The sequence below is a fragment of the Pseudophryne corroboree genome, unplaced genomic scaffold, assembly GCF_028390025.1.
Source record: "Pseudophryne corroboree isolate aPseCor3 unplaced genomic scaffold, aPseCor3.hap2 scaffold_2771, whole genome shotgun sequence".
Lineage (NCBI taxonomy): Eukaryota > Metazoa > Chordata > Amphibia > Anura > Myobatrachidae > Pseudophryne > Pseudophryne corroboree.
The window spans coordinates 1-24902 of NW_026969433.1; the positions used below are offsets into that span (position 1 = coordinate 1).

Below are 24902 nucleotides of genomic sequence, written 5' to 3' on the forward strand. Positions count from 1 at the left end.
GCTTGATGATATTGATTTGTTTTATTCTGCTTATGTTTTTTGTTTATTATTGTTTATTTTATTTTATCTATTTTTTGATAATTATTGTTATTTTAGGCACTTTTGTTTGGTGCACTAGGGCCATATCTGGCCTTATTGTTGGGGGGTTAATTGAGCTAGTTTGGGGAGAAATTTGAAAATGTTTTACGAATGTGTTGACATTTACTTTCAGACTTCAGAAAAACTATATTTGTGGGTTGTTATTAGATAGCCTTCTGTCTGCCGGTCATGCTTAAACCTGTGTGTATATGGTGTGTATATGGTGTGGCGGGGCTATGTAAACTATAAATGTTATATAACATCACCCGGATTTCCCGGTATACACTGAAATGTCTGTAATTCTTCCATTTTGTTGACTATGTTAGAAAAGAAAAAGCACTTTCTGAACCTTGTAGTATAAAATTATAAGTGATGACTGTCACTGGCCTTAAAGAGGTTTTCAGACCATTCTACATTTAATGGGTGTAATTGTTCATATAAACCCCCCCCCCCCATTACTAACCTCTGGAAGTTCCAGGTTAAACGAAGCGTGATATCCGATGATCCATTCTGCAGCTCCTTCCTCATCTGCTCACGGCTCGGAGGACTGATCCCCCACACAGAGCCCGAGTTCCCCTCTATTCGCGCGGTCACAATGTCCTCATAACTGTACAGGGTAATGAACTGCATGGCAGTCTGAGGAGAGGGAGCAAGAGAACTCTTTACTTTTGTGAATCTCATCCAGCGGGCATGGATAGGAGGAGGGCCGGAGCAGTGAAATCAATATACATTTGATGCAACATATGTGATATATGAAATCATATGAAAGAATAAGACCATATGATTCTCTAAGTGGCGGCTGTAATACATGCTAAGAAAACAGCAAATAAGAAATGAAGACCGCACAGACAGCCAGCCTAAAATAGACTAAACACAATAAAACCTGATAAAGTACAAACACAAAAAAAGTCAGAGTTCATAAAAAACAAGGTTCTTTACGTCTGTCAAATGAAACCATAACACAAAAAACAGTGCATCCAAAAAATTCTTATGTGTTAGAAATACAAAGAAATTGCTGACTGCCTAATCGTATTTCCTGCCTGTGTCACTGATCTGTAATAGGTCTGATACCCCAGAATGGGGTTAAACAAACACATACGGCCGGATGTTTGTGTGGGAGACAAACATCCGACGGTACACGGCTGGTGTATGGACTGGGAGGCAAGGTGCATACATCTCTGCATAGATTTATTTCTGTGCACACAAAGCAGGAGCATATACGGCCCAGGTGCATTCATCTCAGCATTGGGCCCTTAACGCCAACAGAAAAGTGATTCAGAGAGAGGCCACTAAAATGGTGCAAGGGAGGCACAACAACACCTATCGGGTAAGACTGGAAGAGCTGAAGGTGTCCATCTGAAAGCAGAGAAGGGGCAGGCTGGATGTGAGAGGTGCAGACAGGGTTCATGCATTTGTCAGTTCTAGAAAGAGAGAATTTCTGACACATGGAGACACGCTGCTGAGATTGGAGCAAGGAAGACTGGAAGGCGACATAAGGAAGAGCTGCAGTGGCGACTGTAGGGGTCAGAGTGCTCCTCGCGAAGTGCAGGACTTGCTCAGCTGCGTTGCAACGTCATGATAACAAGTGTGCTGCACTTCTGGGCCACAACATCATGGAGGTTCCATGACAGAGCCCAGAGTCAGGAGCTTGGATTAAAAGGCAAGGCTGGAGTAATTTGTGAAGAGCCTTCCCCAGCATCTGGCAGCCGGTCTCTCCCAGAGTTTATCATTTTTACGTGGCAGAGCCAGACTCTGCCCCTCCCCCTCATGCCATCCAGGCTAACCAGGCTGATTCTGCGTTGGGGGTAAACCATGTAGGTGCGACAGATGGAAGATGTTGGGCGTGTCAAAGTGAAATCTCAATTGCAGTGTGAATAAAAAGTTGGGCAGCATTTATGGGCTACATGCACACGCAGCCAGTATTTATATGTTATTGCACCCCTTGTATTGTAGCATGGTTTGTTCCAGATGCAAAGTCTTGCTGTACGGCCATATCAGAATCAGCCCCAAAGTGTGACAGACCCACGTAGCTAAATGTAATAGGGACAGAGTTTGCCGGAGGTGCTGGATTTCGGCCAAGAATGCACATCTTTTTAAAGCGGCAATCATTTACAAAACAAAACCTGGTTGGTTTTGCTTTGTAAATGATTGCCACTTTAAAAAGACGAGTATTCTCGGCCAAAATCCAGCACCTCTGATCCTATTACATTTAGTTGTTGGAATCAACCCAGCAGCTGTTTGATGCTGTCAGAGTCTGTGCGTCAATCTTTATGGACTCTCCCTGTAACTCTAGTATGTGGAGATCTTTATTTTTACTGCAGACAAACTCAGTGCTCTTTGGGTTTCGACTACTTCTGTCTGCGCTGGATACTCACCGGCTGTCTCTCAAACTCATAGGTGAGCTCCTCGTATTCCTGCAGGGTGAAGGGCTGTATGGATTGCTGTTGAGCGCTCATGGTGAACAGGGGCTGGAAACCAGACACAAAATCCAGTTGATATGGAGAGAAAGAAATGATGCGGAACGCAGAAAACAACATTACCCGCTCCTCTCCAGCCTTCTCCTAGTTACACCTCCCCCCATTTGTACAAGTCCCAGCACTCATTGCTACTTACCTCGTACCCTCCAAGTTTTACTGTAACAGTCACATCAATTGGATGGTTGACCACTCCCACAACGGAGCGCACCAAAGACATGAAGAGCAGGGGGAACCAGATGATGCAGATCAGGAAGACGATGATCAGGCCGCCCATACCATACTTCACCATCTTCTTCTTCTTCTGCCCTTTGGGCTGCGGGTATTTCTGAGGAGGAAACAGGAGCGTTATACAGACATGACTTGTACGGCTCGTGTGTCCTGGCTGCATTAGATGATTTGCCCTGTTTCCCCATCTCCCCATTACTTTGTTGGCTCTCTGACCAGTTCTCACATATAGGATGACGTGTTATTGCATGTACACGGCTAACAGTACAGCTGCTCCACATCTGCATGAACATACCGCCATCACGGGGTAGACAAGCAGAAGGAAGCGCAGAACAATGCTTGGCGGGCGCTGCACTATACACCGGCCTTCCTACTACAGTATGCTCTGCACACTTGTCACCACATTGGGGTCTGCTTTGTATAAAAGGCACCGGAATGGAACTGGTTTTGTGCACTGGGCACCAATATAAAGCCTGACTTCTCTACTAGCCACCAATTGTCACCGTATGTTCTCATATATGATCATTTATGCATGTGTGTGAATGAGAGAGAAATTCTCGATGCATGGTATACTCTGAAATATATGGCAACGGTCCCACAGTGCTGATCACTCAAAGGAAAGCCAAGCATGAAGTAAAATCAGCTTAATGTTATAAACAAGAGGGTGTGGTGCAATTTGTCAACATTTAAAACGTCAATGTCGGCGTTCTGAAAGTAAACCTAACAAGGTATCAACAGATGCGCAGTAATTACAGAGAAATGTTATCTGACATGTATGATGATATGAGTGTAAGAGAAAATTATTAGATGCAACAAAAGAAATAGCAATTTATGCCTCAGGCCTGAGTGATGTCTCTAGATCCAGGGACTATGGCGGTTGCATCATCAGGTCTTAACGGAAAAGTAAAACCCACCTTCCCCTTTTCATCCCCACCCCCCAAAAAAACAACACAACAGCGAGGAGGGGGTGGGTTTTACCCGAACACCAGGTAGGCCACAGCTAAAGAACTACATGGAGAGAATAATGTGACGCACAGAAAATAAATCTATTGTATACTCCTACTGTATGTATACGTATGGCGCCTGGTGCTACATTTCCAGAGATACAGAGGACAACCACACTGTGATCCCCGCCGGTCGGCGATAGACCTACGCTAATGTACAGGCATTTCACATCTGACTCTATAGTATGGGCACCTCCCAATCTCTGCCCTTTATTTCACACCAACTATGAGGCCAAGTCTCTACTGCTGTGTCCTTGTGTATTTCCCAGGCAGATCTGTCTTGGAGCCAATATGTCGGTGGTGACTTCATAATAAATAAGGACTTCTAGAATCTGATTTGGATGGGATCTTGGGAAACGTTAGCAAGTTAGTAAAAGGGTTGTCAGCCTTGGCTCACGGCAGTATCACAGCTGATAACAGCAATGGGAAGCTGGTAATGCTGGCAAGACAAATAAAGGACTTAAATGGAGACAAGACCCACACAATCATTGTGATGCCATAGACAGGTGGCACTGGGCACTCTAAGTAGCAGAAAGGGTTACACCTCGCACTGCCTGCAGAAGCAGCATTACTAATAGCCATTCTCCCAGCCCAATGAGTAATCTAATGGAACACATCCCAGAGTCTCTCCTTACAGCCAATGAAGATTAGGAAAATTCACCCTAAGACTATTAATCACGTGATCAGGCCGCTTCAGTGTCCTGCTGAGCCACAGCAAGTGGGACTTATTCCTCAATTATGTGCCAGTATCAGGGCTGATTGGTGTACGCTGGCTGCAGTCTTGTGAATATTGCGTAAGCCCAGAATTAGGCTACCTCCATGTCAGGAAGGTAATAGGTGACCTAATACTACAATAGATACAAAATGCAAACACATTACCAGACAAATACATCATGGGACAGCAATAAAACTATGGCCCTGACAATGTGGGAAACACTGGAAGAAGTACACAATTACAGCAATACACAATGCATCATGATTACTGGACTACAAACACAGAAAGAAAGCCTTCCAATGAGAAGAAACCATACATGTTACGCTTTCTTCTGCTTTTAGTGCTTAATGCTTAGGACTTCAGGGGGCAAATGAAAATGAGAAGACTCATTATATAGTCCTATAACAGATTAAAAAGAAAAAGAAAAAAACAAAATACAGGTTGAGTATCCCTTATCCAAAATGCTTGGGACCAGAGGTATTTTGGATATCAGATTTTTCTGTATTTTGGAATAATTGCATACTATAATGAGATATCATGGTGATGGGACCTAAATCTAAGCACAGAATGCATTTATGTTTCATATACACCTTATGCACACAGCCTGAAGGTCATTTAATACAATATTTTTTATAACTTTGAGTATTAAACAAGTTTGTGTACATTGAGCCATCAAAAAACAAAGGTTTCACTATCTCAGTCTCACTCAAAAAAGTCCGTATTTCGGAATATTTGGATATGGGATACTCAACCTGTAAAAGCTAGTGAAATGATTAGACATCCATTAGTTTTTATGTGGGGTTTTAAGAGAATATCCCTCCTAAAATTAAATGTATCAAATAAATATAAATCAATCAATCAATAATATACTCTGTCTACCCTATGGCCCTCATTCCGAGTTGTTCGCTCGTTCTTTTTCATTGCATCGCAGCGATTTTCCGCAAACTGCGCATGCGCAATGTTCGCACTGCGGCTGCGCCAAGTAAATTTGCTAAGAAGTTTGGTATTTTACTCACGGCATTACAAGGTTTTTTCTTCGTTCTGGTGATCGGAGTGTGATTGACAGGAAGTGGGTGTTTCTGGGCGGAAACTTATTTTATGTTTTATGTTTATTTTAGTTTTATGGGTGTGTGTGAAAAAACGCTGCAGTTTCTGGGAAAAACGCGGGAGTGGCTGGAGAAACGGGGGAGTGTCTGGGCGAACGCTGGGTGTGTTTGTGACGTCAAATCAGGAACGAAACTGACTGAACTGATCGCAGTGGCAGAGTAAGTGTCGAGCTACTCAGAAACTGCTTAGAAATTTCTATCGCAATTTTGAGAATCTTTCGTTCGCAATTTTGCTAAGCTAAGATTCACTCCCAGTAGGCGGCGGCTTAGCGTGTGCAATGCTGCTAAAAGCTGCTTGCGAGCGAACAACTCGGAATGAGGGCCCTTATACAGTCACTTGCAAAAGTATTCAACCCCCTAAAAATTTGTCTGCATTATAAATGACACAGATTGTCCCAGACAGTATTTTTTATTAAAAACAGTAAGCTCTTAAAGCACAATTTCAAACTCATAATTCATTATTTGCCTGCAGATTTTGTAAAAAAAAAAAAAAAAGAAAAATTATGATTGCATAAGTATTCAACCCCATGTGATGTGGAAGCTCCAAGTTTACACAGATGAATGATATTGCCTAACAGATGGCTTTCAATTAGCCGCTGTGTATCATTAATAAAAATGTTTTCTAAGTCCCTGTATGCCCAGACACGTCCATTATGAATATGACCTCACCCACATGTGGCACAAACCGAAGCCCTAGACTGGGAGCCATATTTGCCTTCACAAATCAAGGAGCCCCATCTATATCCAGGTCTAATATGCCCAATTCTACAGCACAATATTGTATGACTGTACTGTAGGTACTAGAAGGGAACGTACGATTGTGGAGGAGCGTTCCTACCTTTTCAGTTTCCCGGCTACATTTAATAATAAAGATATTAGCGTAAATGTCCTCTACACACATCCAGTTGGATAAAGAGAGGGTGGTATCAGTCCACACCCAGTCCATGACGGCCCGCAGCTCCACCAGGAAGGGCACCAGACGGAAGCTGCAACAGAGTATAATGGTGTCAGCATCATCTCAGAATTTATGGTGCCGGTGGCAAAAGGGGTATTCTAATATAGAACTCAAACCATACAGAAGTCTGCAAAATCTAAACTGGATTGTAAACCCTGTAGGTCAGGCATTCCCAATCTCGGTCCTCATGGCACACTAACAGTGCAGGATTTAGAGATATCCAGGCTTCAGCACAGATGGGTAAATCAAAATGAATGAGGTATTAAGTCACCTGTGCTCAAGCATGGGTATTACTAAAACCTGGACTGGCCTTGAGGACCGAGGCTGGGAATGCCGGCTGTAGACAATGCCTTTTCCTCATGCGTTATAATTTATCATCGATATTATACTTGTTGGGTGCAGCACATCTCTTCTAATAATTTAATACATACAACTTTCCAAGAGCCGCTTCATGGACAATTCAGTTGTTTGAGACGAATCAGACTAAACAAAGCTATCAAGATTTTGATTTCCTATACAGGGGATGTAAGCTGCCTGCGTGCCAGCCGTCTTCTCACCCCTGGAAGAGGAAGAGGTTGACGTGGTTGTACTTCTTGGTCAGGAAGTTGCCCAGAATGCGGGTCGGATAGCCACAGCGGATCTGGTAGGCGGACAGGGCAAAGTAGATGCACTTTACGAAATACCATAGCTGAGCAACAGTGTTCTGGCTGAACATCCTGGAGATTGGGGAAAGAAATCTCTATCAGTCACTTCTCAGCATGGGACAGGGCCACAGTGCATGGACAGTCTGGTCTCTCCTTGCTCCTCACCTTTCGGTCACTGCTGGCAGAATGAAGAACATCCAGACATGAATGCCGATGACCAGTATCACCTGGAAAATCATCTTCCCAAGCACAGTCTTCCGCAAGTACAGAGCACGATCGATCACCATGGTGGAGAACTGGATAAGGAGCATCACCAGGAAGGCCTCGGGCACCTGGTCGTCGGAAAGTGATGAGGTTATATCTGCAGCTGCTGAGTGTTTCTGGGGAGTAGAGAGTTACATACACGTCAACCAGGATATGCCCTGAGGAATAATAACTGGGGGTATGAGGACAGCAGGAGGGGAAATACCACGTCACTTACCCCAAACGCCCAGAACCCAAAGACAATGATAACGAAGTCTACCACATCGGCAAGGAACATCAGGGCGTAGACGTCTGTTGCTGCGCGGTACGGCGTGTGCAGGATGTCATGGAAGAATCCTCTGACGGGTTTGTACACTCCCTGTGCACTGCAGCAAAGAAAGCATGTTATCTAGTAATGTCCCGGCATTACATTACACATATTATCCCCAGATATCTTACTGCGTAGATCACATGCACTCTAATGACATGTCACGTTACATGTCCACACACGTGATCTCACCAATCATCATATAAGCATGCACACGCATTAGGATGTGTGTATAGCTGCACTGGCATTCCATTTGCAACTTACATGCGGATAGACACAAATTCAATCTTCATCCCAATCATCTTCATCCTGACTGCGGCAGGCTGCTTCTTCTTCTTCTCCGAATCTCGTGGCTTCTCCTTTCCTGCATCTAGGACTAAATGAGATATAAACTATGTAAGTAACAGCTTCTTCCCATGATAACACGTATTCTAGCCAATGTAAATTAAGCTTAAAAACAAATAAAAACAACCAGGTGCACACACATCACACCAATACTATTTGGCACCTATATCAGATTGAAATAGGATATCGGAATAATCCTACAAAAAATATTTTCATAATAAACACAAAAACATTATGAAAAAAAACACACCAAACAAGATAGAAAGTATCCGGAACGACACGGTGCATTATATTCTGTGGAGATCACCAGCTGGGTCTTCATTACATGAGTACCAAACTATGGGGGTAATTCAGACCTGATCGTAGCAGCAAATTTGTTAGCAGTTGGGCAAAACCATGTGCACTGCAGGGGGGGCAGATGTAACATGTGCAGAGAGCGTTAGATTTGGGTGGGTTATATTGTTTCTGTGCAGGGTAAATACTGGCTGCTTTATTTTTACACTGCAATCTAGATTTCAGTTTAAACACACCCCACCCAAATCTAACTCTCTCTGCACATGTTACATCTGCCCCCCCCCCCCCCCCATTTCCCTCCACCCCATTGCAGAGCACATGGTTTTGCCCAAATGCTAACAAATTTGCTGCTAGGATCAGGTCTGAATTACCCTCAATGTCACAAATCATATTTCCCAGTTAGATCCTCACCGCTGTCCGTCTCGCTTGTCTGAGATGCCCCCCTCTTACGGCGGCGCAATGAGCTGCTGCTTCCCTTGGAGTCTCCATCTCCAGATAACAGGATTTCAGGCTCATTCTGCTTCTCTTCTTTCAGAGGTTTCTGTACAGGGTCCATATCCTTCCGATCCCACAGTCCATAGCTCTGGAAACAGAGGACACATCACATTTGTCTTATATATATTTTATGTGATCTGTTAGTAAGTACAGTTTATATTTCTCTTACTAGAAGGATGAAGCATATACAGGGCCTGAATGGACACTAGCCGTGACCATTGTAATAAAAGGGGGTGCAAACGTGACCATCTGACCAGCCGTTATGAGCTTATGGGCAGATAAAAGGGGTGTAGTATGGTATGCCGGCGGCCGGGCTCCCGGCGACCAGCATACCGGCGCCGGGGGCCCGACCGCCAGCATACCGACAGTGTGGCGAGCGCAAAGGAGCCCCTTGCGGGCTTGCTGCACTCGCCACGCTGCAGGCACGTTTTTATCTCCCTCCAGGGGGGTTGTGGACCCCCACGAGGGAGAATAGCTGTCGGTATGCCGGGTGTCGGGATCCCGGCGCCGGTATACTGTGCGCCGGGATCCTGACATTCGGCATACTGAAGACCACCCGATAAAAGACAAGGGTGTGCCTACAGCAATCCCAACAAGTGTAAATAACAAACAGGAACGGAATGTGGAAAAGAAAAACCTTACTGGCCAGTACTAACCTGTAATATAACAAAATGTATTGCACAGGTGTATTTGTTCCTGTCAGCCACCTTACCATGAGCAGAGAACGGTGGAAGAAGAGTGTCAGCAGCTGGATCAGATCATATTTGATATAGGAGTCGCTCTTCTCCAGCCCGAGGATGCGAGGAGGGAAGAATGGTTTCCCCTCGTAGCGCACAAGTACGGTGTCACTATTCCACGGGAAGAACCCAAACTGACAGAGGTATTTAATCACCACCATTATCTACAGGGAGTGAGGAGTAGAAGACAGGCTGCATTATGATTGTACTGTAGAGCTGCACAAATACACATCAAGTAATGGAAGGTGGATCTAACAGTTTCCACGGCACAGATATGGACAACCGGGCTCTTCCGTGATGGAGAGAAATCTGCCTGCGCTCAGTTTTACCCATATTATACATGGTGCGAGCAGCGTGGCAACATTAATCCATATAAGGATGCACAACAGAAAGACTATTGCTATTGGCGGCGCTATCACTGGTTCTGCAAACAAAAGCATCTGGAGTTTGGGCCTAATGCAAATCGCAAGCTGGGGGCTGTCCATCGCAGGGCAAGGCTGCCCAGCATGCTACCCGCCACCCACCAACTGCGATCCCCCTCTAATTGTGATCGCACTGCATGGTCGCAGAAACTATGGAAAAAAACGTTGGCAGGACTCCTGCCATCGCAGCCAGGCTGCGCTGGCAGGACCCCTGCCGACATTTTTTCGATCGGAGCGGCTGCATGTGACGACGCGCAGACTCCCCGAAAAACACAGCCAACATGCCCCAATTTTCAACGCTCCATCGCCACCCACCGCCCCGCGAATGCTTCTGCCTGTCAATCAGGCAAAGGCGTTCACAGTTAATGCGTGCCAACCGCATTAACTGCTCGTTTGAGCACAGCGGGCCTTCTTAAAAATTGTGGTCAAACTGAATTAGGGCCTAATTCAGACCTGATCCCAGCAGTGAATTTGTTAGGAAATGGGCAAAACCATGTGCACTGCAGGGAGGGCAGATATAACATGTGCAGAGAGCGTTAGATTTGGGTGGGTTATATTGTTTCTGTGCAGGGTAAATCCTGGCTGCTTTATTTTTACACTGAAAGTTAGATTTCAGTTTGAACACACCCCACCCAAATCTCTCTGCACATGTTACATCTGCCCCCCCCTGCAGTGCACATGGTTTTGACCATTTCCTAACAAATTCACTGCTGCGATCAGGTCTGAATTAGGGCCTTTGTTCATATTTTGAGCAAAACATTTAAGATTACAGACTGTCATCAAGGGATGGTGAGAAGCGCTGACAGCAATGGTCTTTTTATTTGGGTCTTCAGTGGCAGAACTCATGTCATGACCTACAGATGCACTATAGCCACAAATACTCCTTACACACCGAGGCGAGACCCCCGGGTTATTGCCGGTGCAACCTGGGTCCAGGCTCTGTGTGAAAGGATCGACCCAGGTCAGCTGCAGTGGGAAAGGCAGACCCAGGTCATGCCTAAAAGGCTGCTGATTGGCTGGCTCAGGAGCACTTGGAGAGGACGTCATTCTCCAAGCGTCCTGTGTGAGGCGATAACCCAGGCCCTGGCAGTGGTATGAAAGGGGTAAGTATATCTGAAGCGGCTCTGACCAGTGTTCAGTATCCCAGGTCGGACATGGGTCAGAGCAGGGGCTTCAGTGTGAAAGTAGCAAGAGAAACATGGTTTGCCTAAGCCAGAGGTTCTCAAAGTCGGTCCTCAGGATCCCACATAGTTCACGTTTTCCAGATCACCTAGCAGGTGCACAGGTGTATTCATTACTCACCGATACATATTAAAAATACCAAAGGTGAACTAATTATTTCACTTGCAATTCTGTGAGGAGACCTGGAAAACGTGAACTGTTTGGGGTCCTGAGGACAGAGTTTGAGAACCTGTGGCTTAAGCCATCCAGTGAGGTACGAAGCCAGGTGGTGATTGGGGCTCCACATTAACCACTATACCCTATAATTCAACAGTACAAAGCATTCATAGTGGTGCCTGCATGGACACCGTGTGCTGGCCCCTAAGCATGGTCCACGGAAGAATGGTTTAGCATCATTGGCCCCCTTCCTCCCATTTTGCTCCGAGGTCCCATTCTGCAGTGTGTTTAACCTGACCCCATCAAATATGTTCTAAACCTGCTGGTTCAGTTGTGGCGTACAGTCAGGTATTTCAAATTTATTTTTATAGGTGTCCAATAATCCAGGTGTGATGGGACATTTTATAGGACTCTGTTACCTCTCACACTACCTATTTTCTCTCTTTGCATATATTCCCAATCTTTCAATTAAATGTTATTTAAATCCCATAAACAAAAGATACACAATCTTTAGTAAGCAATCAGACATTTGTTAATTTACAGCACACGAACTGGGGACATACCTCTGTGAAAATGATGGCCGTCATCCAAAAGCGCTTGCTAGGCCGGTGGATAGACAGCATTGCCCATAGGAAGACGAGGATGGGGAGGAAGAGCGAGATGAGCGAGGCGCTCACCATATTGTTGAGGATGATGATGAAGTAACAGAGCAAATCAGAGTGGGCGGCCACCAAGTGGTAGAACGCAAACAGCAGCCTGAGCGGGCGGCTCTGTGACCTGAAGAAGTGCTGTGACTCGGACACTTCAGGAAAGGTGAGCGGCCTGTAGTGCGGGAAGGTGCAATGGTCAGAATACAAGGTGCTCTTATGTGAGAGCTCTATCCAAGAGTGACATCACTGACTTTATGTAGAAGACAATCGGTACCACGCTATTCATTGAGCAGTAATAAAACACAAGGCTATAAGCCTCCTACTGTGTAGAAGCCAGGAATAACTTTACATATCTTTATTTCTCTTACGTCCTAGAGGATAGTGGGGTTCCATTTAGTACCATGGGGTATAGATGGGTCCAACAGGAGCCATGGGCACTTTAAGAATTTGATAGTGTGGGCTGGCTCCTCACTCTATGCCCCTCCTACCAGACTGTTTAAAAAATGTGCCCGGAGGAGCCGGTCACGCTGAAGGAAGCTCCTGAACAGTTTTCTGCATTTATTTTTCTGTTTGTTATTTTCAGCCAGGACTGGATGGCACCAGCCTGCCTGCTTCGTGGGACTTAGGGGGGAAAACGGGGAAAGCCCAACCTCTTGAAGGGTTAATGGTCCTGTTCCCCACTGACAGGACACTAGCTCCTGAGGAAACTATTCGCAAGCCCCACCAAAGCCTTATAACGGATCTGGCTCCATTTTAAGCACAAAATTACCTCAGCCAGTATTAAAAAAAAAAGCGGGAAGACCGCGCGCCATTGAAGGGACGGGGCTTCACTATGAGAGGATCCAGCAGCTGACCAGCGCCCTTTTCCCTCTGCAGTGGAGACAGACGCTGACTGACAGGGACGCGCAGCTCCTCCGATGTGACTCCAGATTACCTCAGTGGTACCAGTGGGTCATAGCAGGGAGGGGGGAGCGATTATTACTGTACTAAGTCACCAATCTGGGAGCCAGCACACGGCATTAGCAATAAGGGTGCCGTGTGCTGGCTCCTAATACATCTGTCTCTCCCTGGAAGGGCTCTTTGAGGGTTAATTGTGCTTTTAACCTTTCCTATGTGTGTGTGTGCCGTCACATTTACAATATGTCAGGCAAAGAGTGTGTTTCATAGACGGCAGAGTGTTACTCTTCCCCAGGGAGCTCACTACTATGTACTCAGTGTAGTGCACCTTCTCAGGCTAGCAGGGCTGAACCAGCATGGCTGGATTCCATTAAAGTAATGATTTCCAAAATATCTAATAAACTGTCCCGCCATGAGAAAAAAACGCAATACTTGGGACAGTCTGAGGATGAGATTATGAATCATAATAATTTTATTTATATAGTGCTCTTTCTCCAATAGGACTCAAGGCGCTTAACAGATACATAGCATAATACAGTACAGAAAATAATAAAGTACAGAACAGCTTTTCATAAAATACAGAAGCATGAAGATACTAAAGGGACATTATGGAAATGCTTGAGTAAACAGGAAAGTCTTGAGTCTACTTTTGAAGGATTCTATAGTTGGGGCCTCTCGCACTGTGCGGGGAAATGAGTTCCATAGAGTCAGAGCCGCATTACTAAAATCTTGACCCCCAGCTGAATTACAGGAGATTCTAGGTACTGCTAAAAGTCCTTCATCTACAGATCGCAGTAATCGAGTGAGGCAGTATGGGGTCAGAAGCTGCTTCAGGTACCTTGGTCATGTAGTGCTTTGAAACTCAGTAAGCCAATCTTGAAGATGATTCGCCATCTTACAGGCAGCCAGTGAAGGGAGTAGAGGATGGGTGTTATGTGGCTAGAACGGGGCTGGTTGGTTAACAGCCTGGCAGCTGTGTTTTGCACTAGCTGTAAATAGAGACTAAGTCCGAAACAAGTGTCTCCGTCCCCTGCCATTTGTCCACAAAAGTGAACTCTGGCCCATATCCTGCAGTCTGACTCTGAGGGGTCAGACATGGAGGAGGGGGAGGTGGATTATGAAGGGGGGGATGCTGCTCTGTCACAGGGAATAGAGGCTCTTATAGAAGCTATCAGACGTTCTGCAAATTCATGATAAAGTGGCAGAGGAGTGTGAGGAATCATATTTTAATGTAAAAAAGAAATCCTCAGTCTCTATTCCTGTGTCAAAGGAATTGAATACCCTGTTTGAAGAACCGTCGGTTAATCCTGATAAGAAATTTCAGATCCATAAAAGGTTAATCTCATCTTTTCCTCCAGAGGATAGGAAAAAAATGGGAAAATCCACTGATAGTGGATGCATCAGTATCCAGGCTGTCATGGAAAATAGTGTTGCCTGTCCCTGGTGTAGTCTCCCTGAAAGATACGGCTGATCGCAAGATTGAGACTACACTTAAATCCTTGTACACGGCTGCTGGGGTGGCCCAGAGACCCACTATAGCATGTGCGTGGATTACTAAAGCCATTGCTAGATGGTCAGGTAACCTAATTGAGGGTTTGGATTCCTTATCTAAGGGGGAGATAGTTTTACTCCTGCAACATATACAGGACTCTGCAAACTTTATGGTGGAAGCCAAAAAAAAGTGGGTTTGCTTAATGCACGCACCACGGCTATGGCAGAGTCAGCACGCAGGGGCTTATGGTTACACCAGTGGACTGCGGACGTGGACTCCAGGAAAGGCGTGGAAGGCCTACCTTTCACAGGAGAGGCCTTATTTGGAGACAAACTTGACAAATGCATCTCCAAAGCTACATCGGTTAAGTGTACATATCTTGCTTCTGCAGCTTCCCCAACTAGGAAGACCTACTCTGCAGTCCTTTCAGACTGCCAAGTTTAAGGGCAAAGCAAGAGGATCTTCTACTGCCAACAGAGGAGCTAGAGGTAAACCACGCAAACCAGCAACTGCCGGTTCTCAGGAACAGAGCTCCAGCTCTGCTTCCGCAAAGCCTTCAGCATGATGGTGGACTGCGATGCCTGGAAGACTGGCAGGTGGGAGCCCGACTAAAACATTTCAGTCACATCTGGACAACATCATGCGAGGATCCCTGGGTCATAGATCTTATTTACCAGGGTTACAAACTGGAGTTTCAGGAACTCCCCCCTCACAGATTCTTCAAATCAGGCTCACCAGTTTCATAGGAGGCAAGTATAACCTTACAGGATGCCATTCAAAAACTCGTACAAACGCAGGTCATTGTTCCAGTTCCACCTCATCTCCAAAACAAGGGACATTATTCTAACTTGTTTGTAGTACCAAAACCGGATGGTTCGGTAAGGCAGATTCTGAATTTAAAAATCATTGAACCCGTACTTACGAGTGTTCAAGTTGGAGTCTCTGAGAGCGTTGATCTCAGGTCTGGAGGAGGGGGAATTCCTAGTGTCTCTGGATATCAAGGATGCGTGCCTTCACATTCCGATCTGGCTGCCTCATCAGGCTTATCTACGGTTTGCACTGCAGGACTATCACTACCGCTTCCAGGCCCTGCCATTTATCTCTCCACAGCACTGAGGTGTTTCACCAAGGTGATGGCAGAGATGATGTTTCTCCTTCGCAATCAGGGAGCGAACATAATTCCATACCTGGACGATCTTCTGATAAAGGCTCCGTCCAGGGAGAGGTTGTTGAACAGCATTGGCCTCACAACCCAACTACTCCTGGATCACGGGTGGATTCTGAATCTTCTGAAATCTCACTTAGAGCCAACACGGAGGCTCCCATTTCTGGGATTGATACTGGACACACAATCACAGAAAGTGTTTCTTCTCTTGGAAAAGGCATTGGTAATCCAGTCGATTGTTCGGGATGTCCTGAAGCCAACCCGGATATCGGTGCACCTATGCATTCACCTTCTGGGAAAAATGGTGGCCTCTTACAAGGCTCTTCAGTACGGGAAGGTTTCATGCACGGCCCGTCCAGCTCGATCTGTTGGCAAATGGTATGGATCACATCTTCCATGCACCAGAGGATCAACCTGTCGCCAAGGGCCAGGATCTCCCTTCTGTGGTGGTTACAGACTTCTCACCTGATCGAGGGCCGATGGATCGGGATTCAAAATTGGATTCTGCTAACCATGGACGCAAGCCTCAGAGGTTGGGGAGCTGTCACCCAGGGGGTGCAGTTTCAAGGAAGATGGTTAAGTCAGGAAGTCGTCCTTCCAATTAACATTCTGGAACTCAGGGCTATATACAACGCCATTTTGCAGGCCTCATATCTTCTTCAAGATCTGGCTATTCAGGTCCAGTTGGACAATGACGGCAGTGACGTAAATAAACCGAGAAGGCGGAACGAAAAGCAGAGCAGCAATGTCAGAGGTGTCAAGAATTCTCCTCTGGGCAGAAAAACACGCTGCAGCGTTGTCGGCGGTCTTCATTCTGGGAGTAGACAACTGGGAAGCAGACTTCGTCAGCAGACACGACCTGCACCCGGAAGTGTTCAGGTGCTTGACAAGTCGATGGGGTTATCCACAGATCGACATGATGGCCTCTCGTCTCAACAAGAAGCTCAAGCGGTATTGTTCCAGGTTGAGAGACCCACAGGCAGTGGCGGTGGACGCTCTAACGACTCCATGGGTATATCAGATAGTGTACGTGTTTCCTCCACTTCCTCTGATCCCAAGAATTCTGAAAAGAATAAGAATGGAAAAGGTTCAAGCAATTCTCATTGCTCCGGACTGGACAAAAAAGGGCCTGGTACGCGGACCTCCTGGAGATGCTCTTTGAAGATCCGTGGTCTCTACCCTTTTCGTGAGGTTCTTCTGCAACAGGGCCTGTTCGTCTATCAAGACTTACCACGGCTACGTTTGATGGCATGGAAGTTGAACGGCTGATTCTTGCCAGGAGAGGCATCCCTGACAAAGTCTTCCTGACTATGATCCAAGCCAGGAAGGGGGTAACGTGTAAACATTATCACCGTACTTGGAAGAAATAAGTCTCTTGGTGTGAGAATAGAAAATATTCCGCGGTGGAATGTCATCTGGGACGTTTCCTGCTTTATCTGCAGTCGGGTGTGGATGTGGGCCTACATCTGGCCTCAATAAAAGTCCAGATTTCGGCTTTGTCCATTTTCTTTCAGAAACAATTGGCTTCTCTTCCTGAGGTCCAGACGTTCTTGAAAGGTATTCTGCACATCCAGCCTCCCTTTGTGCCTCCTACGGCACCTTGGGATCTCAATTTGGTGCTGCAGTTCCTCCAGTCAGACTGGTTTGAACCATTACAGGAGGTAGATGTTAAATTTCTCTTACGTCCTAGAGGATACTGGGGTTCCATTTAGTACCATGGGGAAGTACCAAAGCTCCCAAACTAGGTGGGAGAGTGTTGAGGTTCCTGCAGAACTGATTGACCAAACTGAAGGTCGTCAGAGGCCAAAGTATCGAACTTGTAAAACTGGCAAACGTGTTCGAACCTGACCAAGTAGCAGAGACACCCCGGGCAGCCGCCCAAGACGAACCCACCAACCTAGTCGAGTGGGCCTGAACAGATTTCGGAACCGGCAAGCCTGCCGTGGAATAAGCATGCTGGATAGTGAGCCTGATCCAGCGTGCAATGGACTGCTTAAAAGCAGGACACCCAATTTTATTGGGATCATGGAGAACGAACAGCGAGTCAGATTTCCTGTGACGAGCTGTCCTCTTTACATACACCTTCAAAGCCCTCACAACATCCAAAGACTTTGAAGTAGCAGAGGTGTCCATAACAGCCGAAACCACCATAGGTTATTTGATGTGAAACGCGGACACCACCTTATGAAGGAATTGCTGACGGGTTCTGATTTCAGATCTGTCCTCATGGAAAATTAAGTAGGGGCTCTTGTGAGACAACGCCCCTAGCTCTGACACACGTCTCGCTGAAGCCAAGGCCAACAGTGTGACTGTCTTCAACGTAAGATAATAGGATTTTAATTACCTACCGGTAAATCCTTTTTTCGTAGTCCGTAGAGGATACAGGGCGCCCTCCCAGTGCTTCGTTTCTTCCTGCACTGTTACTTGGTTAAGTATTGTTGTTTGGTTTAGCTGTTCCTGTTCCTGTTTTCAAGTTTGGTTAGCTTGGCTTTCCTCTTGTTGTGTGTGCTGGTTCGGAATCTCACCACTATCCTTATCTATCCTTCTCTCAAAGTATGTCCGTCTCCTCTAGCACAGTTTCCTAGACTGAGTCTGATAGGAGGGGCATAGAGGGAGGAGCCAGCCCACACTATCAAATTCTTAAAGTGCCCATGGCTCCTGGTGGACCAGTGTATACCCCATGGTACTAAATGGAACCAGAGTATCCTCTACGGACTACGAGAAAAGGATTTACCGGTAGGTAATTAAAATCCTATTTTTCTACAATGTGCATTAAAGTTACACTTATAATGGCTTGTTAATGGTCATAGAGGATGATGTAGAGTTGAACCTAAGCAAGCCTGCAAGTTCTAGCCTCAAGTGTAAGCAAGTATCTCCACTAGTGACTGTAGGGCTCTCTCACATGGGTAACACAAGTACAGGCGCTGTATCTCCACTAGTGACTGTAGGGCTCTCTCACATGGGTAACACAAGTACAGGCATTGTATCTCCACTAGTGACTGTAGGGCTCTCTCACATGGGTAACACAAGTACAGGCATTGTATCTCCACTAGTGACTGTAGGGCTCTCTCACATGGGTAACACAAGTACAGGCATTGTATCTGCACTAGTGACTGTAGGGCTCTCTCACATGGGTAACACAAGAACAGGCATTGTATCTGCACTAGTGACTGTAGGGCTCTCTCACATGGGTAACACAAGTACAGGCATTGTATCTCCACTAGTGACTGTAGGGCTCTCTCACATGGGTAACACAAGTACAGGCGCTGTATCTCCACTAGTGACTGTAGGGCTCTCTCACATGGGTAACACAAGTACAGGCATTGTATCTCCACTAGTGACTGTAGGGCTCTCTCACATGGTAACATAAGTACAGGCGCTGTATCTCCACTAGTGACTGTTGGGCTCTCTCAAATAGGTAACACAAGTACAGGCGCTGTATCTCCACTAGCGACTGTAGGGCTCTCTCACATGGGTAACACAAGTACAGGCGTTGTATCTCCACTAGTGACTGTAGGGCTCTCTCACATAGGTAACACAAGTACAGGCGCTGTATCTCCACTAGTGACTGTAGGGCTCTCTCACATAGGTAACACAGGTACAGGCATTGTATCTGCACTAGTGACTGTAGGGCTCTCTCACATAGGTAACACAAGTACAGGCGCTGTATCTCCACTAGTGACTGTAGGGCTCTCTCACATGGGTAACACAGGTACAGGCATTGTATCTGCACTAGTGACTGTAGGGCTCTCTCACATAGGTAACACAAGTACAGGCGCTGTATCTCCACTAGTGACTGTAGGGCTCTCTCACATGGGTAACACAAGAACAGGCATTGTATCTCCACTAGTGACTGTAGGGCTCTCTCACATGGGTAACACAAGTACAGGCGTTGTATCTCCACTAGTGACTGTAGGGCTCTCTCACATAGGTAACACAAGTACAGGCATTGCATCTCCACTAGTGACTGTAGGGCTCTCTCACATGGGTAACACAAGTACAGGCATTGTATCTGCACTAGTGACTGAAGGGCTCTCTCACATGGGTAACACAAGAACAGGCATTGTATCTGCACTAGTGACTGTAGGGCTCTCTCACATGGGTAACACAAGTACAGGCGCTGTATCTCCACTAGTGACTGTAGGGCTCTCTCACATAGGTAACACAAGTACAGGCGCTGTATCTCCACTAGTGACTGTAGGGCTCTCTCACATAGGTAACACAAGTACAGGCATTGTATCTGCACTAGTGACTGTAGGGCTCTCTCACATAGGTAACACAAGTACAGGCGTTGTATCTCCACTAGTGACTGTAGGGCTCTCTCACATGGGTAACACAAGTACAGGCGTTGTATCTCCACTAGTGACTGTAGGGCTCTCTCACATGGGTAACACAAGAACAGGCGCTGTATCTGCACTAGTGACTGTAGGGCTCTCTCACATGGGTAACACAAGTACAGGCGCTGTATCTCCACTAGTGACTGTAGGGCTCTCTCACATGGGTAACACAAGTACAGGCGTTGTATCTCCACTAGTGACTGTAGGGCTCTCTCACATGGGTAACACAAGTACAGGCGCTGTATCTCCACTACTGACTGTAGGGCTCTCTCACATGGGTAACACAAGAACAGGCATTGTATCTCCACTAGTGACTGTAGGGCTCTCTCACATGGGTAACACAAGTACAGGCATTGTATCTCCACTAGTGACTGTAGGGCTCTCTCACATGGGTAACACAAGTACAGGCATTGTATCTCCACTAGTGACTGTAGGGCTCTCTCACATGGGTAACACAAGAACAGGCATTGTATCTGCACTAGTGACTGTAGGGCTCTCTCACATGGGTAACACAAGTACAGGCGTTGTATCTCCACTAGTGACTGTAGGGCTCTCTCACATGGGTAACACAAGAACAGGCATTGTATCTGCACTAGTGACTGTAGGGCTCTCTCACATGGGTAACACAAGTACAGGCGCTGTATCTCCACTAGTGACTGTAGGGCTCTCTCACATGGGTAACACAAGTACAGGCGCTGTATCTCCACTAGTGACTGTAGGGCTCTCTCACATGGGTAACACAAGTACAGGCGTTGTATCTCCACTAGTGACTGTAGGGCTCTCTCACATGGGTAACACAAGAACAGGCATTGTATCTGCACTAGTGACTGTAGGGCTCTCTCACATGGGTAACACAAGTACAGGCGCTGTATCTCCACTAGTGACTGTAGGGCTCTCTCACATGGGTAACACAAGTACAGGCATTGTATCTGCACTAGTGACTGTAGGGCTCTCTCACATGGGTAACACAAGTACAGGCGTTGTATCTCCACTAGTGACTGTAGGGCTCTCTCACATGGGTAACACAAGTACAGGCGCTGTATCTCCACTAGTGACTGTAGGGCTCTCTCACATGGGTAACACAAGTACAGGCATTGTATCTGCACTAGTGACTGTAGGGCTCTCTCACATGGGTAACACAAGTACAGGCGTTGTATCTCCACTAGTGACTGTAGGGCTCTCTCACATGGGTAACACAAGTACAGGCGCTGTATCTCCACTAGTGACTGTAGGGCTCTCTCACATGGGTAACACAAGTACAGGCGCTGTATCTCCACTAGTGACTGTAGGGCTCTCTCACATGGGTAACACAAGTACAGGCGTTGTATCTCCACTAGTGACTGTAGGGCTCTCTCACATGGGTAACACAAGTACAGGCGCTGTATCTCCACTAGTGACTGTAGGGCTCTCTCACATGGGTAACACAAGTACAGGCGCTGTATCTCCACTAGTGACTGTAGGGCTCTCTCACATGGGTAACACAAGTACAGGCGCTGTATCTCCACTAGTGACTGTAGGGCTCTCTCACATGGGTAACACAAGTACAGGCATTGTATCTGCACTAGTGACTGTAGGGCTCTCTCACATGGGTAACACAAGTACAGGCGCTGTATCTCCACTAGTGACTGTAGGGCTCTCTCACATGGGTAACACAAGTACAGGCGTTGTATCTCCACTAGTGACTGTAGGGCTCTCTCACATGGGTAACACAAGTACAGGCGCTGTATCTCCACTAGTGACTGTAGGGCTCTCTCACATGGGTAACACAAGTACAGGCATTGTAACTCCACTAGTGACTGTAGGGCTCTCTCACATGGGTAACACAAGAACAGGCATTGTATCTCCACTAGTGACTGTAGGGCTCTCTCACATAGGTAACACAAGTATAGGCGCTGTATCTGCACTAGTGACTGTAGGGCTCTCTCACATAGGTAACACAAGTACAGGCGCTGTATCTCCACTAGTGACTGTAGGGCTCTCTCACATAGGTAACACAAGTACAGGCGCTGTATCTCCACTAGTGACTGTAGGGCTCTCTCACATGGGTAACACAAGTACAGGCATTGTATCTCCACTAGTGACTGTAGGGCTCTCTCACATGGGTAACACAAGAACAGGCATTGTATCTGCACTAGTGACTGTAGGGCTCTCTCACATGGGTAACACAAGTACAGGCGCTGTATCTCCACTAGTGACTGTAGGGCTCTCTCACGTGGGTAACACAAGTACAGGCGTTGTATCTCCACTAGTGACTGTAGGGCTCTCTCACATGGGTAACACAAGTACAGGCGTTGTATCTCCACTAGTGACTGTAGGGCTCTCTCACATGGGTAACACAAGTACAGGCGTTGTATCTCCACTAGTGACTGTAGGGCTCTCTCACATGGGTAACACAAGTACAGGCGTTGTATCTCCACTAGTGACTGTAGGGCTCTCTCACATGGGTAACACAAGTACAGGCGTTGTATCTCCACTAGTGACTGTAGGGCTCTCTCACATGGGTAACACAAGTACAGGCGTTGTATCTCCACTAGTGACTGTAGGGCTCTCTCACATGGGTAACACAAGTACAGGCGCTGTATCTCCACTAGTGACTGTAGGGCTCTCTCACATGGGTAACACAAGTACAGGCATTGTATCTGCACTATTGACTGTAGGGCTCTCTCACATGGGTAACACAAGTACAGGCGTTGTATCTCCACTAGTGACTGTAGGGCTCTCTCACATGGGTAACACAAGTACAGGCGCTGTATCTCCACTAGTGACTGTAGGGCTCTCTCACATGGGTAACACAAGTACAGGCGCTGTATCTCCACTAGTGACTGTAGGGCTCTCTCACATGGGTAACACAAGTACAGGCGTTGTATCTCCACTAGTGACTGTAGGGCTCTCTCACATGGGTAACACAAGTACAGGCGCTGTTTCTCCACTAGTGACTGTAGGGCTCTCTCACATGGGTAACACAAGTACAGGCGCTGTATCTCCACTAGTGACTGTAGGGCTCTCTCACATGGGTAACACAAGTACAGGCATTGTAACTCCACTAGTGACTGTAGGGCTCTCTCACATGGGTAACACAAGAACAGGCATTGTATCTCCACTAGTGACTGTAGGGCTCTCTCACATAGGTAACACAAGTATAGGCGCTGTATCTGCACTAGTGACTCTAGGGCTCTCTCACATGGGTAACACAAGTACAGGCATTGTATCTCCACTAGTGACTGTAGGGCTCTCTCACATGGGTAACACAAGTACAGGCGTTGTATCTCCACTAGTGACTGTAGGGCTCTCTCACATAGGTAACACAAGTACAGGCATTGTATCTCCACTAGTGACTGTAGGGCTCTCTCACATGGGTAACACAAGTACAGGCATTGTATCTCCACTAGTGACTGTAGGGCTCTCTCACATGGGTAACACAAGTACAGGCGCTGTATCTCCACTAGTGACTGTAGGGCTCTCTCACATGGTAACACAAGTACAGGCGTTGTATCTCCACTAGTGACTGTAGGGCTCTCTCACATGGGTAACACAAGTACAGGCGCTGTATCTCCACTAGTGACTGTAGGGCTCTCTCACATGGGTAACACAAGTACAGGCGTTGTATCTCCACTAGTGACTGTAGGGCTCTCTCACATGGGTAACACAAGTACAGGCGTTGTATCTCCACTACTGACTGTAGGGCTCTCTCACATGGGTAACACAAGTACAGGCGCTGTATCTCCACTAGTGACTGTAGGGCTCTCTCACATAGGTAACACAAGTACAGGCATTGTATCTCCACTAGTGACTGTAGGGGCCATCTGCGATTTTCGGCCATCTGCGACAGGGTCTGAATATGGCCATATGTCCCTACTCATCCAATACAAATTTATTACAGTCACTTGTGCATTATAACAGGAATCATTTAGGCTCCTTACTGTAACATATAAAAGTGTTAGCTTCCATACAATGAGCTTGCAGACCGTATAAGTGAATAACATCAGTATTCACAAATATAAGGATATAAATGACATATGTACGTGTCAGTTGTCAATTCTAAGGTTATATTAACCAGTTCACAGCAGTACACAATAGATGGGACATAAATTCCATACACGGATGATAAAGGAGGCCCTCTCCCATCAGTACTCACCTGCAGAGTAATAACTCGCTAGCCGTGCGAGAACGCTTTGTCGGCTGTATCTCCTGAGAGCCTTTCCCTGAGGCGGTCTCCTCCCAGCCCCCGGAGACCTGCTCCATGCTGTTAGAGCGTGTGTTGTATCCAGTGCTGAGCGGGGTGATTATGTCGGCACACTCTGGCGCACTGCTGAGCCCCTCCTCTTCTACCTCGCATCCACTGATAGACAAGCAATTCATAGCACAGACCCAGGGTTCAGGGGAAAAAGTAAGAACAGAACATTACCCAATTGCACGGTCTCTCTCTGAAGCTGCACCACCAAAACTATAACAACTAGAGAGGGAAAATGGGAAGCTGCAGTGTCTGTGATTGGGGCTTTTCATTGGCCCTCTCTGTCCCGTCCCCCTTTTAAAACATTACAATGGAATGTGGTCTGCGGTGCTGGATCTATAATGATCCAGCACCCGCCCCCTCCCCACTGTAAAACATGACCCCTGTGTATTGTGTACATGATTCTCCATTACAATTTATCTTATATTTTCAGACTCTTATTAACAGAATTTACACATAATCACTACACTCCCTCCAACGTCTTCACCCACCTGGATCCCATGCTGGTCTGAGAGTCAACTCCCTTACTCAAAGCTGGTGGTGAGGGTAAGGTGGTAGTGTCAGGTTCCCTTGTGTCCTGCCCAGTCTCATAGAGAGAAACTGGATCTTTTCGGCTCACATCCTCCCCCTAAGAGTGAATTGGGAAATACAGCAAACAATAAGGCAATACCATATGCCAATTTAAGTTAAAGCTCTCTATTATATATTGTATCAATAACAACCT

The 24902-nt window shown here is 46.5% G+C and overlaps 1 protein-coding gene across 1 annotated transcript in view; it reads right to left on the bottom strand.

Moving 5' to 3' along the window:
• Positions 1-541: 541 nt before the first annotated feature.
• Positions 542-24902, bottom strand: part of LOC135013843 (piezo-type mechanosensitive ion channel component 1-like) — a gene marked incomplete at both ends in the record, with an annotated part of 39669 nt that continues 15308 nt past the window's right edge. The window contains 13 exons of the mRNA XM_063952664.1: positions 542-714; positions 2454-2546; positions 2692-2880; positions 6444-6591; positions 7118-7276; positions 7370-7584; positions 7686-7833; positions 8040-8151; positions 8826-8997; positions 9622-9810; positions 11970-12228; positions 24083-24286; positions 24670-24806. Coding sequence (XP_063808734.1) covers positions 542-714; positions 2454-2546; positions 2692-2880; positions 6444-6591; positions 7118-7276; positions 7370-7584; positions 7686-7833; positions 8040-8151; positions 8826-8997; positions 9622-9810; positions 11970-12228; positions 24083-24286; positions 24670-24806 — 2198 coding nt within the window. The remainder of the gene's footprint in view (positions 715-2453; positions 2547-2691; positions 2881-6443; positions 6592-7117; positions 7277-7369; positions 7585-7685; positions 7834-8039; positions 8152-8825; positions 8998-9621; positions 9811-11969; positions 12229-24082; positions 24287-24669; positions 24807-24902) is intronic.